This window comes from Anguilla anguilla, chromosome 8 (genome assembly GCF_013347855.1).
Source record: "Anguilla anguilla isolate fAngAng1 chromosome 8, fAngAng1.pri, whole genome shotgun sequence".
Lineage (NCBI taxonomy): Eukaryota > Metazoa > Chordata > Actinopteri > Anguilliformes > Anguillidae > Anguilla > Anguilla anguilla.
Window position 1 is genome coordinate 51,519,676 of NC_049208.1, and position 14,717 is coordinate 51,534,392.

At 47.7% G+C, this 14,717-nt stretch overlaps 1 protein-coding gene across 2 annotated transcripts in view; it reads left to right on the top strand.

The window, feature by feature from the left end:
- The first annotated feature begins 2,999 nt into the window (after nucleotides 1–2,999).
- The window catches only part of LOC118234509 (receptor-type tyrosine-protein phosphatase U-like), a 135,210-nt gene continuing 123,492 nt past the window's right edge, over nucleotides 3,000–14,717 (top strand). Inside the window, exon 1 of one of the 2 annotated variants that reach the window (XM_035431088.1) lies at nucleotides 3,000–3,251. In XM_035431088.1, the coding sequence (XP_035286979.1) occupies nucleotides 3,182–3,251 (70 nt within the window). In that variant the 5' untranslated portion in view covers nucleotides 3,000–3,181. The remainder of the gene's footprint in view (nucleotides 3,252–14,717) is intronic. The other variant, XM_035431086.1, reaches the window with a different exon arrangement.

Genomic DNA, 14,717 nt, shown 5'->3' on the forward strand with positions numbered 1-14,717 from the left:
GAGGAATTCTGCTCCCGGAAAACGTTTTTTTTTTTTTTTTTGGCTTTGCTGCAATTAAAATGAGTGCTTTGGTCAACCTGTCGGCTGGCTTCACCTTTTGTCCGCGTGCAATCTCAGCTTGCGTTGGGTGTAATGCCCATTACAGCAGGTGCAGTGGGGGATGTGAGGTGAGTGTGCGGGCAGCTGGTGGACGAGGAACGTGGCAGTTGGAACGTGGGAATTTTGGGAATCGGGTCCCCACAGAACACAGGGCCTTCGCCGTCGGCTCCCCTCCCGCCGCTGATTTTGACGACAGAAGCGACGGAGTTTTGGGAATCAGATTTTAAAAATGCCGCGGTGGCGCTCGCTAACGGAAACCGACCGCGCCCCGCCCCGCCCGCCAAAAAATGGCGGAGGTCCCTCCTGGCGGGATCCCCGCTGAGGAGGGAGGCGCAGGGAGGCGCAGGGAGGCGGCCTGATTGATGGCGGGAGAACCCGTACCTTCATTAAAAATAATTTTGGCCTACAGCAGTGCGAGCCTCTCCGTGCAGAGGTGTGTGTGGTGACTCATTCCTCCTCTGGAGCTCCTGCCCAAAAGCGTCTTCACGGGGAAACGGAGCTTTTGTTTACTCTGCATTCATTTTAATGATTCATTTGCGCAGCTCGGGCTAATGAAGGCGATTCAACAACGCTGTCCGTTTGCAAAGAATTGGGGGGGGGGGGGCGGGGGGGGGGGGGGGGGGCGGGATTGTCGATACGGTGTCTCTAATTAATGAAGGCTGGGGTGTAAAGCTCGGGGGCATTGGTCTCGTCCCAGGGTGTGTGGCCTTACGGAATGAAAAGCGGGGACGACCGATCCGTACGGGGTGTGGATGGGCCGACGAGGTTGATCGCAGTGAGTGAGGCGAGCCATCCGGGTGAGGGTGGATCCGAGCATGGCTTCGGCACAGCGCCTGTGGACCTGGAACAGGATACCCGCCACATCGGCTGTGTCGGAATGCTCGTCTAACACATCGGGGAAGATCAGGGGTGTCCGGTCTTATCTGAAATCCTATCTTAGGTTTGCGATGTTACAGCTACCGATACCTATCTTACCCTGTGTGAAGTACCATGGGATGTTTAGAGCACAGTGTTCTTGCCAGTATGCTGGGGAATTTGTGTGTTCTGATTGGGCCAGAGGGAAGGGTGCCCACCCTCCCCCCTCTTATTAGCCTGTTCAGTCCCAGAAGCCCTCTCTTGGAAAGCCCCCCCCCCCCAAAAAGAAATGCTCTATGCTGGGGTCAGCAGCTGCAGACCAGTGGGGTTCAGGGGGCAGAGACCCCAGCAGGGGGGATAAACTTGGCCGTGCCACAAACCGGTAGGCAGTTTGGAGGCCGTCGTCATGGCGAACGCATTTTTAAAGCGCGGTTCTGTCCGTTTTGTTTTGCCAGCCTCAGAGACACCCCAGAGTAAAGAGAACGGGAGTCGCGCTTCTGAAACGGAAGCGCCGCGCGGGTGCGGCGACATTTCGGCGCTCGGCGGGGTCGGTTTCCCGGGGCGACGGGCCCGTCAGAACGGCGGTGGCGGCGGCGGCACCTCGACGGTGACCCCGGCGGCTCGGGCGGGCGCCGCGTCCTGCGATGTGACAGCGGGCGAGGAGCCGCCGTCGCCGGAGCGTGGCGAGGGAGCCGGTGCGAGGAGGAGGAGGAGGAGGAGAGAGAGCGTGGGGGGGGGGGGGATAGGGGAGAGGGGCGCGGGGGGAGGTGGGGGGGAGAGAAGGGGAGAGGCGTCGGCTCCGCGCGTCTCCCCTCCGACAGACGCCTCGCTCACTTCCCGCGTCCTCCCGGCTTCCTGTGCGCGGAGCCCAACCTTTATGCGCAAGGTGACCCGCCCGTCTTTCCCCTGTCCCGTTATCTCTCTGAGAACTGACAGCCCCATGTACTTCCAGGTCTTATTATGATAAATCACTGCCTCTTCTGTCTCTCTCTCACTGCCTCCCTGCTCTTTCTCTCTCTCTCTGTCTCATTCTCTCTCTCTCTGTCTCGCTCTCTGTCTCTATCTCTCGCTCTGTCTCTCTCTTTCTCACTCTGTCTTTCTCTCCCCTCTCTCTCTCTCTCTCAACACTTCTTGTAGCTTCACTACATTGCCAGCTGTGTCCACTCAACTCATTGTCAATTTAGGATAAGTGGACAAGGACATGCACAAATCATGGTGTGCAAATCATAGTCACCAAACGGTGCCAGATAATCAGCATTGCTAAATACTTTCATTGCATTTCATTACATGACGCTTTATATGTTACTCAAAACATATAGGCCAACAGAGAAGTTTGATTGTTCATTGCTGGAAGACTCAAATAATGAAAAGATTATGTGAGAAGGAAACATTTGCTTTTGTGGATTATTTATACAAAGCGTAGGTGCTATAAGAAAAGGCTTTGTATTAGTAGTTGTGTCTTATATGTTTTGAGTTTGTATTAAGTCACCTGACTTCTATGACTTATATGTTGCTGTAAGTGTCTCATGTAATCCCATGTGGGATGGGCCATTTTAGATGGTATGTCACAAAAATGAAAATAATAATTTGTTCATACTTACTGTTTAGAAGCCCTCATTTAGTTTCTCTGGCAACACTGCAGTTCCACACGAGCAGCATTCCATAAAGATTCTACCCTTCCGCTCTTTTACTCCGTAGTTTGGTGCTTGGTCTGAATGGGTGTCATTGGTCAGACTCAGTTCCGTCGTTGTATGTATGTATAAAAATGTACGTGTTCACTAGTGGCTACTGTCGCATACGCTCACTGGTCGGGGGTCATTATCGCGGGTCGTTCAGGACTGTCGTCTCCTAAATTGGTGTAATCTAATGCACTCTCGATCCCGGGGACTGTAATTGTGAATACATTCTGCGTTTTTAATTCATTCGTGAACGTTACCAAAAAATTGATATTCTGATAACTTGTGCTGAACACTGAACAGTAAGCGTTTTTTATCTTGAGATTCGCTGGAACATTGTTAACGCCACAAGGTGGCGCTCTTCGTCTATTTAACTGCTCTTACTGAGTCGGGGGTTGAAACCATTTTTGAATTGTTTATCCTGACGTCACAAACTCAGAGACTGAGCATCGTTTCAGCTGTACATCAGGAATCAATGGGCAGCAGTCTGCAACTTTGCACCAGTGTTACCGGATTTCAATTGATAAACCGAACTGGACTAAAACGGCACAATGAACACCGTGACTGTTCTCCTGATGCTTTCTCTACTGATCCACGCTGATGGCCTAGAGGGACCAACAGGTAACATTAAATATTTTGGTGCGTTTAAGTTTAGCATATGCACTCGGGAAAGATATGACAGTCGTGTTTTGAGGCACGAGTTTTCCCGAGGATATGCCCTCAAGAAAGCAGGTGGGGTTGTCGTTTTTCAACAGCGTTCTTGTGGCAGGGTGGTTTTGTGTTCATATATGCTATTGATAAGCCATCTAACCAAAATACTTATTTCTCCGGAATGTAAACTTAGTCCTTGCTCGCACGTAGAACTGGATAAATAAATATCACATTTAGAGTTGTTTTACCGGAAAGTTACGCAGCGAACAGAAGTCAGGCATTTCTGTTGATTTTAAATGATCAGAATCAGCTGGGACGTGTCTCAGCACTTAACCAACAAGGTAATCAACCACCGCAAAGATAAGAAGGTAATTGGGAAACGGAACGCTTGCACATAGAAAATGGATTTACCCTGAATGAATCGGGGCACTTGAAAGCGTAACTTTAACCTGTCTTCTGCTTCGGTTATTGTAAGCGTTACATCGAAACACATGGACACATATCGCCAGCTACCACTGGTATGTCTGATATTGAGGGGTGAAATAGGTTTGCGATGTTACAGCTACCGATACATTGTGCTTATTGATTTGAATCCCAGTAAAATGAAAGTGCGCACCAAGCGTTATCCATTAGTTTTATGCCTCTCCATCGAAGCAAAGATACATGCTTTTTTATATTAAAATCCATTCTTACATCAACAGTCACAAAAAACCGCATTGCTTTGGGTTTTATGCTCTGCAATTATCATTAGTCCTTATCACCTGAGCGGACATATTCCCCCTGAATATTAGCGCCGATACATTTACTATAAAGAAAGTCCAATTGTTAACGGCCGGGTCACTTCGTAATTGTATCGCTGCTCGCTTAAGCATTCACTTAAAATGCACGAACACCGTGTATGGGGGAACGATTTTGACGCTGTCCGTGCGCGCAGGTGCGCAAAATGTCAGGCGGCGTTAGTTTGTAAAGGCAAATTTCCACTATGTAATCCCAACGCGCCAAATGTGCCTGTGCATATTCATGTTAAAATAGTTAGAACTACTCTTTTATGCTGATTAAAATGTCTTGTCATACTGATTTTTATTGTTTTATTACTGTTCTAAGGTAGAGAAATCTCCCGCATTTTATAACAATTAGGAAAGTAAAAAAAATACAAAAATATAAATAATAGTAATAATAATAATAATAAATGTAGCAGACGCAAATGGCTGTTTTTCCATTGCAGCAATTTGAGTCCATTCCGGAGAGTTCATGTGGAAGTGGTACGACAAGCTCAGTAAAAGAGATGTTCGCAATTAACTACCTCTATGTACTGAAACAAGTTGGAGTCATTCAATCCTGCACGTCTTTTTGAGTAGTGGAAATGAACCATCATTGTCTACAGTATCATTACATTTCTTTAATCAGATAGTAAAGTTGTCTCAGACCCGTTTGTTTAAACAAGCTAAGTATTAGGGTAGTTAATTTATTTACTAAATAATTAATCTGTAGCACTGATTGATATTAATGTTGTCTTTTCGGACTTGATTGGAATAAATATGATGTTTAAACATGGTTATTGATAGGCTGTTTAGTTTATTATATGATGGTATAATAACATTAATCAAACAGTTGCCGATTGACTTATTCCCTGTAATTTGATGTGGTTGTGATTTTGTGCTTTTCTGAACAAAAGACATCGTTGGCGCACACCCACTGTCTCATTTCAGTTGCATTTTACTGCAATTCAACGGAACCAGCGCGGATGATGCTGCACGATACACTAACATTGCCATGGAGGACTATGTGTACTATCTGCCCAGTACAAAAATAGCTTTGCATATAGGGTGCGCGTCATCTTGTCTTTTGCTTGTCAGCGTATTACCCTTTACCCAACAAATTATTATTATTATTATTTTGTCGTGCAGTTTTGCTATTGTCTTGCTGCTTTTACAGCACAGTAGACATTTTTGCCGTTCATAACCCTGTGGTTGCCGTTCATAACCCTGTGGTTGACAGTACGCAAAATAGCAGGAATGAACGGCGAAAAAAAAACACTCACTCCACTGCTCTCGCGATCCATATGGTCCCGGACTGAATCGGTGATTTCACTCCCCCAAAAGCGCGCACTCACCTGAAGTAGCCGCACGTATAGCGCAGAAACGCATTATGTTTTCAAATGACCCACCCGTCAATATGGACCAAAAATCCCTTGGGTGGAGCCTTGTATTTCACAGGACTTAACTTTATTTACCCAGAAACGTCACATTAATGAATACGCACTATAATATAATAGAATTGCGCTCATTTAGCGTTCATTATGGAAATAACGTATTTATGGCTCTTTAAGTAGTCTATGTGTCATTGTCACAACCTCTGGATCCGGAAAAAATACATAAGCGGTCAGCCTTTCCCACTTTAGGTTTCTGTCACTGCCGTTTTGAAACCCTGCTCAGGGGCATACCGTATGACTGCATCATTGTGATAACGTAACGCAAGAGGGTTCTGAGGTCAAATAGCACAGTGACGCAGAGGGGGTAAGCGCCGTTCTGGAAATGGTGCGCCTGCGCTGAGCATGCTGGGAAAAGCTCCCAGCTGTCTGTGCAGCACCTGCTGTGAAGTGCACTGTGGCGAAGACTGTTCGGTGCACAGGAAGTACCTGCCAACAGGCTGGGGAGTCAATCAACACTTCTAACTCTCGCTAACAATTAAAAGCAGTATTTTTTTCCTTCTTCGCCAACAGTTTGATGAGTTCAGCAGTTGTTGAAACCGACTTGCCAAACTGAGTTTTGTGAAGAAAAAGTGCAAGGCTTGTGCTTTCCTTTAAGTCAAAGTTAAGAAAAACCGTTCAATTGTGACAGGCCTCAGTGAAAGACAGTACTCCATGTGTCAATCAGATACATTAAGGTTGTAGTTAACCCTTTAAGGTGCAAGATCACACACGTGATTAGAATCTTCTTAACTGAACATTCTAATGCTGACGCAGCAATAACTACTGGTAACTGAACGTAATGGAGTTCTAGAACACTGACAGAATTTTGATTTAAAAAAAAGCCCTACTCTTAAAAGGGTTGTTAAGTTTACTGTCTCCTCCGTGTTGGCCGTTCGGGATGTGATGATTTGCTGGCTTACTATTCGATAGGCTGTGATTGAACGCTGGTAGCTGAAGCATGGCGGGTGCTGGGGGATAATAGGGTAAGACTCTGGAGAATATCTAGAGGGCATGTAAATGAGCCTTTTTCTTTGTGGGTCCCGCTTCTCCAGAAGAAAGGGGGTGTAAACGCATTCGTGTCAATGTTACGGACATGAGTTTCCTCTTTTTTTTTGGCACTATACTGATTTTCTGTGTGATTTTCGTCGTTTTCTCTAGATATCGGTTCTGTTTACTGCATTCCATTGATTTATAGATTTCTTCTCCTTGTAAGTCGTTATTTCAGTGTTACTGTTGCCTGATATTTCTTCCCAGTTTATGGTATTTTTGAGCTTCATGATTATTATTATATCATACACGACAGAGCCAAAATATGTGGACACCCTAGTCTAATTAATGGTTTCGGCTACTTCAGCCACATCCATTTCTAACAGGTGCTTAAAAGCAAGCATACAGCCATGCAATTTCTGTAGTCAAACATTGGCAGTTGAATGGGTCGTACTGAAGAGCTCAGTGAATTTCAATGTGGCGCTGCCATAGGATGGCACCTTTCCAACATGTCAGTTTGTCAAATTTCTGCACTGCTAGAGCTGTCCCAGTCAACTGTAAGTGCAGTTATTGTGAAGTGGAAACGTCGAGGAGCAACAACAGCGCAGCCGCAGAGCAGCAGGCCGCACAAGCTCACTGAAAACTACCGAGTGCTGAAGCATGTAGCGTGTAAAACTAATCTGTTCTCAGTTGCAAGACTCACTACTGAGTTCCGGACTAGGTTCAGTTAAGAACATTCTAATCACATATTTGTGATCTCACACTGTAAAGGCGGGGACTTTTGTCTTCAAAATTCTAAGTCAGTGTTCTGTAACTCGTTCAGTTACCAGTAGTGATTGTGACATCAGCATCAGAACGTTCAGTTAAGAGCATTCTAATCACACATTTAAAATCTTGCACCTATTACTCTAACGTTAATGCATCTCATTGACACATGGAGTACTGTCTTTCACTGAGGCCTGTCTGTGGTCAACGTTGTTTCTTAACTTTGACTTATAGGAAAGCACAAGCTTTGCACTTTTTCCTTCACAAACTCCATATTACTGCCCGTGGTTTTCAACTGAGATCTTTAACAAGCACATATGGATATGGGTGTGATGTTCGGGTGTCCACATACTTTTGGCCATGCAGTGTATATTATATACCTTTATATTAGATTATATGTAAGATTACATAAGGCATTATATGAATAATAATAACAATAAATAATATGTTATAAGTATTGTTATTATTATTAGGTCATTTTATTTTCTGTTGATGTATTACTGTACTGTGTAATTTTCTGTACGTGTAATACCACGGTATAGTGACAAATCGAGAGTTTCATCCGATTGGCTCATCTCCGGCTGCTGCCGTGGCAACGGAGGGGAAGAGAAGCGGAAAGTTTGCAGTTTCTTGACCTTGAGGCGGCCTGGTCGCCCTCCCCACACCAGGCCATGTGTCCGTCTGACGCGTCTGCTTCATGCATCCGCTCCCTTTCCCCCCCGAAACTACACCGGCGACCGTAATAGGGTTCCAGAGCCCGTGCAAGCACCCACTTTGGAGCTCATCGCTCTGTCACTTATGACTGTCACATGCCGTGACTACTCTGGAAGGGACAGAACAGCTGGAGACACGGAGGTGCGGAAATTCTGGATTTCTCCGGCGTTTTATTTAGAGAGAGAGAGAGAGAGAGCAATCAACGAAACACAAACGACAAACCTTCGCCCGTCACCCTGACAAGATCTGGGCAAAAACAATAAACTAAAACGACAAAGACAAAATAAACGAAAATTACACGGGTCACTTTTCAGCTGCATTCATCGTACGGGCTCTGGCTCTCTCTCTCTCTCCATCGTAGGGGAACCCCGGTCTCAACACCTATAAGAAGCACGCTTTTAAATCCCGGACCGATTCGTAACATCATCCAGGTGTGTGCCAACTTAACCAATAGGTGTGGTCCTCTAATTGCTCTGAATTCCTCCCGCAAACCGAACCCTGCCACAGTGACGTTTACTGTGCCTGCAGGATTGCACAGCCTGGGCAGTCCTGTCTTTCCAGAACCGTGCGCTGCCGTCAGTGCGATGCAAACTAAGATCGAGCGAGTGTGGGGAAAGCGCTGAAATGTATTTATTTATTTATTTTTCCTCCCTCCCAGCTGACTTGTCGCAATCTGACGTTCAGTCGGGGGATATATTTTTAGAACGCGCCTCCAGGATCGAGGCAGATGGATCGGGAATGTTAGAAGTATGTTTAGTGAGGTTAATTGCTTCTGCCACATCCTTCAAAAATCAAACGCACTTTAGGAATGCAAAACGGGCATATGGGGCAGGGTGGGCACGATCTCCGTTGTAGACGGTTTTCTCCGAGACGGTGTTTACAACCGAATCCTGCTTTTGTTCATCCGTAGTTGTGTGTCTGTCGTTCCTGGAGTGCTTTTCTCCCCCACACACACACACACACACACACACACACTTACTCACAGTCTTTTCCAGTTCAGGCTTCGAATTCTGTTTCTGTCTTTGGAGATATGTCTTTGCTACTGGAACCCTGTTTTGATTTTTGTGACTGAAAGTTTCGATGTTTTTTTTCCACTCGTGAAAAAAACCTGCGTTTGCTTTTTTCCTCGCTTTTGGCTACTTGCTGACATTATGTGCATCTGTACTTAGTACAGCCTACTTTAAGGCTTAAGTCAGGTCTTACCTTGGACTGAGGTATAGGTCTCTCTCTCTCTCTCTCTCTCTCTCTTTGTCTCAGTTTTAGACACTCTGGACACCCTGTGTATGAAGTCCCCAGCAGACTGTCCCTATTTCCGCACACTCACGCTTCTCCAAATCCCAGTGTAGTAGGGGGTGTGTGCCAACCGGTTGGAGTCAGGAGGAGGGGGAGACAGACAGACAGACAGACAGACAGTGCACAGGGCGCACCTCCCTCTCTGCGAGAAGTGCTAACTGTGCGAGCTTTTAGCTTTCTTACTCATAGTCAGAGATCTGCCAGGGTTTTTCCAGCTGACGCTCTGTCACCCCCGCCACCGTCAGCGTTAGCGACAGCCGCTGCCATTGGCCGTGCAGCGCAGAGATGAGCCGCTCTGGGGCCTCGTGGTGATATCTATGGTCCCCCTCCCTGAAATAACAGTGCCACCAGCGGTCCTGTCAGCGGCTGACGGTGCAGGGGTGTCGCTACCGTCAGCAGTTTTGGGTTTTTTTTTTGTTAGAGGCGCGGCGTAGCCTGAAAAAGGACACCGGTACGGGCGGCTCGTTTTCCGACGAATCCCCTGCGCCGGTTTTGCCGCGACCGTTCGGCTCAAAAATAAATTTAAAAAAATGGGGGCCGCTCACAACTCGTCCGGAGGTTGGAGAAAGGGAAAGTCTCCGCCGCGCCGGGACGCTCGATCGATCGCTCGATTTCTGTCACCCGTTCTCGCCGCGGAGGCCCGGCAGAACGATTTAAATTTTTTTTTCCTCAAACGCCCTGGCGTAACCATGGCTACAGTGCCCCCCTGTGTACCAGGTCAGAGTTGCCCCCCCGATTATAATTCCGGAATCTGCAAGCGAGTGTTTTTAACGTTTTTGTTTATTTTTTGAGTGGGACGACGATCGCAGTGAGCGGTTTGATGCTCTGAGACGTTGTTGCTTGACGGCGTACGCGGCAGCGCTCGAACCCGAGCTTCCCCCAGTCTCCGTACCCGAGCCCGCTCTGTGAGGCGTGTCTGCGAGAGACGGCGTCACGTTTCCCCCGTCCCCACGGTCCTCACTAGATCGATAAGCAGGCGATCAGCGAACGATAAGCAGGCGATCAGCGATCGATAAGCAGGCGATCAGCGATCGATAAGCAGACGATCAGCGAACGGCCTCGTTTACTCTCATTACAATCATACTCCGAAAATGTCCTATTTAATCTTCCTCACCCTCATTTCAAAACTTTCATGAGCTTATAAATAAAAAAAAAAATGCATTTGCTCTAATTTTGTCCCCTACTGCTTCTAATCCCCCAGAAGGAAAAACCTGTCAAAAACGTCTGAGTCTTAGCACAAGGCTCGGGTGCTGATTTAGAAGGACAAAAAAAAAAAAAAGACCAGGGAAAAAAGTCTGTATTAGTCTATTTGTTCGTAAGGGGTTTGGTAATCAGGCAACATTATGTGAATAACAGGTACCAGCTTCGGTAAAGGACCACAGACTGAAATGTGAAATGATTTCTGCACTTTCCCCTGGACGCAGCGATGTGGGGCGGGCGGACTGTTCAGTGCTGTGTCTGTTACCCCCCCCCCCCCCCCCGCCCCCCGCCCCCTGTGCCCCCCCCCCCCCAGGCTGAGTGAGTCTTTCCTCCAGGCTGCCGAGGCAGTCTCTTGCTCAGTCCTCGAGTGCATCAGCGTCACCTTTTTGAGTTAAGAGCGTAGGGGCGTGCGGGGGCAGTGTTGGGGGGGGGTCGGGGGGGGGGTATTGATTTCAGCTCTGTACGCTGTCAGAGGCGGCTCATCAGCTGCGGGCTAATCCATGCAGCGGCCGTCATCCTCTCTCTTTCTTAAATCACTGGGGTCTCAAGGGTAGAGCTGAGGTGAGAGGATTCACAGCCCCCCCTCCCCCCCTTCCACCCACCATCCTGCCCCCTCTTCCCCCTCTTCCGCCCACCATCCTGCCCCCTCCCCCCTTCCCCCTTCCGCCCACCATCCTGCCCCCTCCTCTCTTCCCCCTTCTGCCCACCATCCTGCCCCCCTCCCCCCCCCCCCCCCCGACCGTTTTAATTAACATTAAAATTGAGATGAGAGACATCGCTGTACAGTGATTCATTAACGGAAGTAATTGGAATTAGATTTAGTAAATCTACTTCAGAGGCACACGATCTTTGTTTTTTACACAAATGTATCATTCCATGCTTTTCGCGACCCAAACTGGTTGCATTTTCATTCATAACAATTAATTGATAATTAATTGTTAAACTGCCGACAGTAGCCACGCGTTTGATGTCTGAGAAGCTAAAAGGAAGAACAAAGTTACTGATATTAGCCAGCAGTTAATCACAGAAAACGCAGTCAAATTAGCCAAATTTAAGACTTCGTCAGTGAAGCGTAGTATATTTAAAGTGCTCAAAGCTGCCAGACAGAAGGACTGTAGGGTAAAAAATTTCCTCTCGTTAACGTTACAGTCATCATCAGTGAGTTTCTTTTTAATGAGAGGCATCAGTCATTTCCCTGTGGGGCTAAGCAGGCTTTTACGTGATCATATGAAATACAGAGTGTTGTGAGGTAGGGTTTTACAGCGTTATATGGTGTGTTAAGGATATGCTGTGTGCTGTGTAATGCACTGCACCGTGGGGTGAATTGTGTCTGGCAAAGGCAGAATAATAGGATTTGATTTTGGGACATTGATTCTCATGTAAACAAACCCTTTGTGTTCTCACATGAGCATGACCCGGCCCTCAGTGTTTTTTTTTTTTTTTTTTTTGGGAATCCAGACCCTCCATTGAGGCGCGCACAAAAGGAAAGTAGGTTACGCTTTTGTTTTTGTATCGATACCCCTGCCCCCGCCCCGCCCCGCCCCCCCCGCCCCCCGACTCTGTCTCCTTCCCGCTCTGCGAGGTGCTGCCCTAGTCCTAATTAAAGCTGTCGATCACAGCGGGCTTTTCCGTGCCGTGAGGGCCGGGCCGACGTCCTCCTAATCCGGTTTCCGAAAACAAAATCCGCATCGTCCGCGGCCACGATCCCCGGGCCAATGAGGACGGGGCGGGGCGAGCGATTTAATTGGGGCGCCGGATTGGGGTCGCCGTGGCGAGCGTCGGTTTGCCTGTGACGGGAAACGGGGGAATACGTGGCCTCTCGGACATTAGGCGGTTCCCCCCCCCAGCCTCTGTGGGGGCCCCCCTGTCTCTCCCTTTCCCCTGACTCGCCTGGCCCATCTTAATTAAGATTCAGATTAAGCGGGATTATGCTGCCAGGCTGGCCGATCGGGGAATAAGGGGAGAACACGGGTATTAGCCACGCGGAGAGCGGATTCGCTGATGCGGGATTTGGGCTAGCTTCCCCTTTCGAGGTACCGCGTAGGCCAGGGCGCCAGAGGGATCGTGGGTAGTGGGACGCTGCGGGGTCGTGGGGGGGGGTGGGTCGTACCTCTGCTCCCCCGCTTAATTCGCTCCGTTTGTTTTTTCCCTAATGGGAGCGCTGTCAGGCCCCGCTGTACTGATTTCAGAGCACTACAGGTAAAAGCTCCTTTCACTGAGAAATGGCAGTGCAGTGCAGACTCACACACGCGCACACACATACGCACACACAAAAGCCCACACATGCACATGAAAACACACACACACACACGCATGCACATGAAAACACGCGCGCGCACACATACACGAACACACACACACACACACTGAAATCTTCTGCGCTTCCACAATAAGTGGAATGGTAAATTGCAATTTTTTGTTTTATTTGCTGCTCTATGATTTAAAAAAAAAAAAAAAAAAAAAAAAACGTCTGTTTGATGAATGAGGGCTGGTATCTACATCACACTTTGGAGCATCTGCAGTAGGCTTTTCCTCTTTATTTCTTTCTTTGTATATCCCTCTCTTCTTCTCTCCCTCTCTTTCCCACTGTATGTGCGCATACATATTCTTAAACGGCGCGACTAATTCGATAAGAGAGCGAGAGAGAAGAAGGGAGGGGCGAGGGAAGGGGGGGATCGGGGAGAGATGACAGACAGAAAAAAACAACGACATGAGGTGCATCTAACCTCTTGGCCTGATGGCTCAGCTGAACAGAACTGATGTCCTTTTATTGAGTTCAGTTCCTTTTCATTTGTCAGGGACATTGTCACAAAGATGCTGTGCAGAGAGGGAAAAAAAACAACGGGATTTCTTTTGTGTTCTTGTGTGGGGGGTAATTCTTTTTACTACTTGTACAGTAATATAAATTAAATAAAGTCAAAAATAAAAATGCCATGTGCTCAGAAGACAGTGCAGTCAGCGGCACAACACTGGGAAGTGGAAACAGAGCACATTGACATTCAGAAACAGAGCACATTGACATTCAGAAACGGAGCTCTTCCTTTTCTCACTCTGAAGATGTGTGCGCTGGGATTGATCTTTCAGCTGAGCCGACTTTCCTGCGGTGCTGGCAGAGGAATCTCTGACCCCCAAAGGCAATCTGTTGGAATACCATTGCAGAGGGTACTCCAAATTACTATAACACACACACACACACACACACACACACACGTGCACACGTGCACACACACAGTCACACACACGCACGTGCACACCATACACACACACACACACACACACACACGCACGTTCACGCGCACACGCACGCACACACTCCTGGAGTCTGAAGTGGTGCCATCCTCCATGACAGAGACTGTTTTTCTTTCTTTCTCCCACTGCTATCTCCCTCCCACTCTCCCTCTCTCTTTCCCTCTCTCTCTGCCTCCTCCTCTATCAGCCCCCCCCTGCCCCCCTCCCCCCCCCCCCCCCCCCCCATCTCGCACCGTGTCCCGTCTCCTCCCCCTGCACTCTCGGGGAAAAGCCTGCTCGTATATTGTGCGTTTGACGCATTTACAGACAGTACTTACAGCCTCCTGTAGGCCTGGGTGCTTTTCAGCCAGAGCGTGCACCAGTGCAGCCAGCTTCCTGTCCTGGACAGCCGTCTCCACATCTGTTTGTGGTTTCCTTTCAATCAGCTGCCAATCAAGGCCTTGAGTATAAGGTGTTTAGTCTCTTTAGCCAATCAGTACTAGCGTTTGACACCCCTGGCCTACACTGTGATTGGACGCTGTGGTCCTCCAGTACTGCTGTTTGACACCCCTGGTCTACACTGTGATTGGATGCTGCGGTCACACACTGACTCAGTTCATGGGTACGTCAAATCTTTTAACGAGCTTTGGCCAAAAGCCTGGGTTGTTTACCATGCAACTCGGGGGCAAATTCACAAAGATGGGGAATTCTATTGCTTTCTTGCTCATTTGACATGATAAATGTTCACTAAACTTTTATATCCAGTTGACTTGAATCGCTATGCAAAGCCAGTAGTTCTGTGATCTATCCTAATTAACTTGTGCTGGGTGCGGTTAGCATGAAGAAAAGAGGCCCTGAGGTTTTTGGGAAAATAGGATTCATTTCGACATCCTGCGCTATTATTATAACAGCTAGGGGTGGTGGCCATTAGCAGTAGGCAAGAGTTGCATCAGTAAATGGCCAGTAATCTTCATTTGTTTCGTTTTGTTTTTGTGCTAAATATCCTTGTTTTCTGACTTGTTTAATGTTTGCAGTTACCGTAATTGATCTCTCTCTTA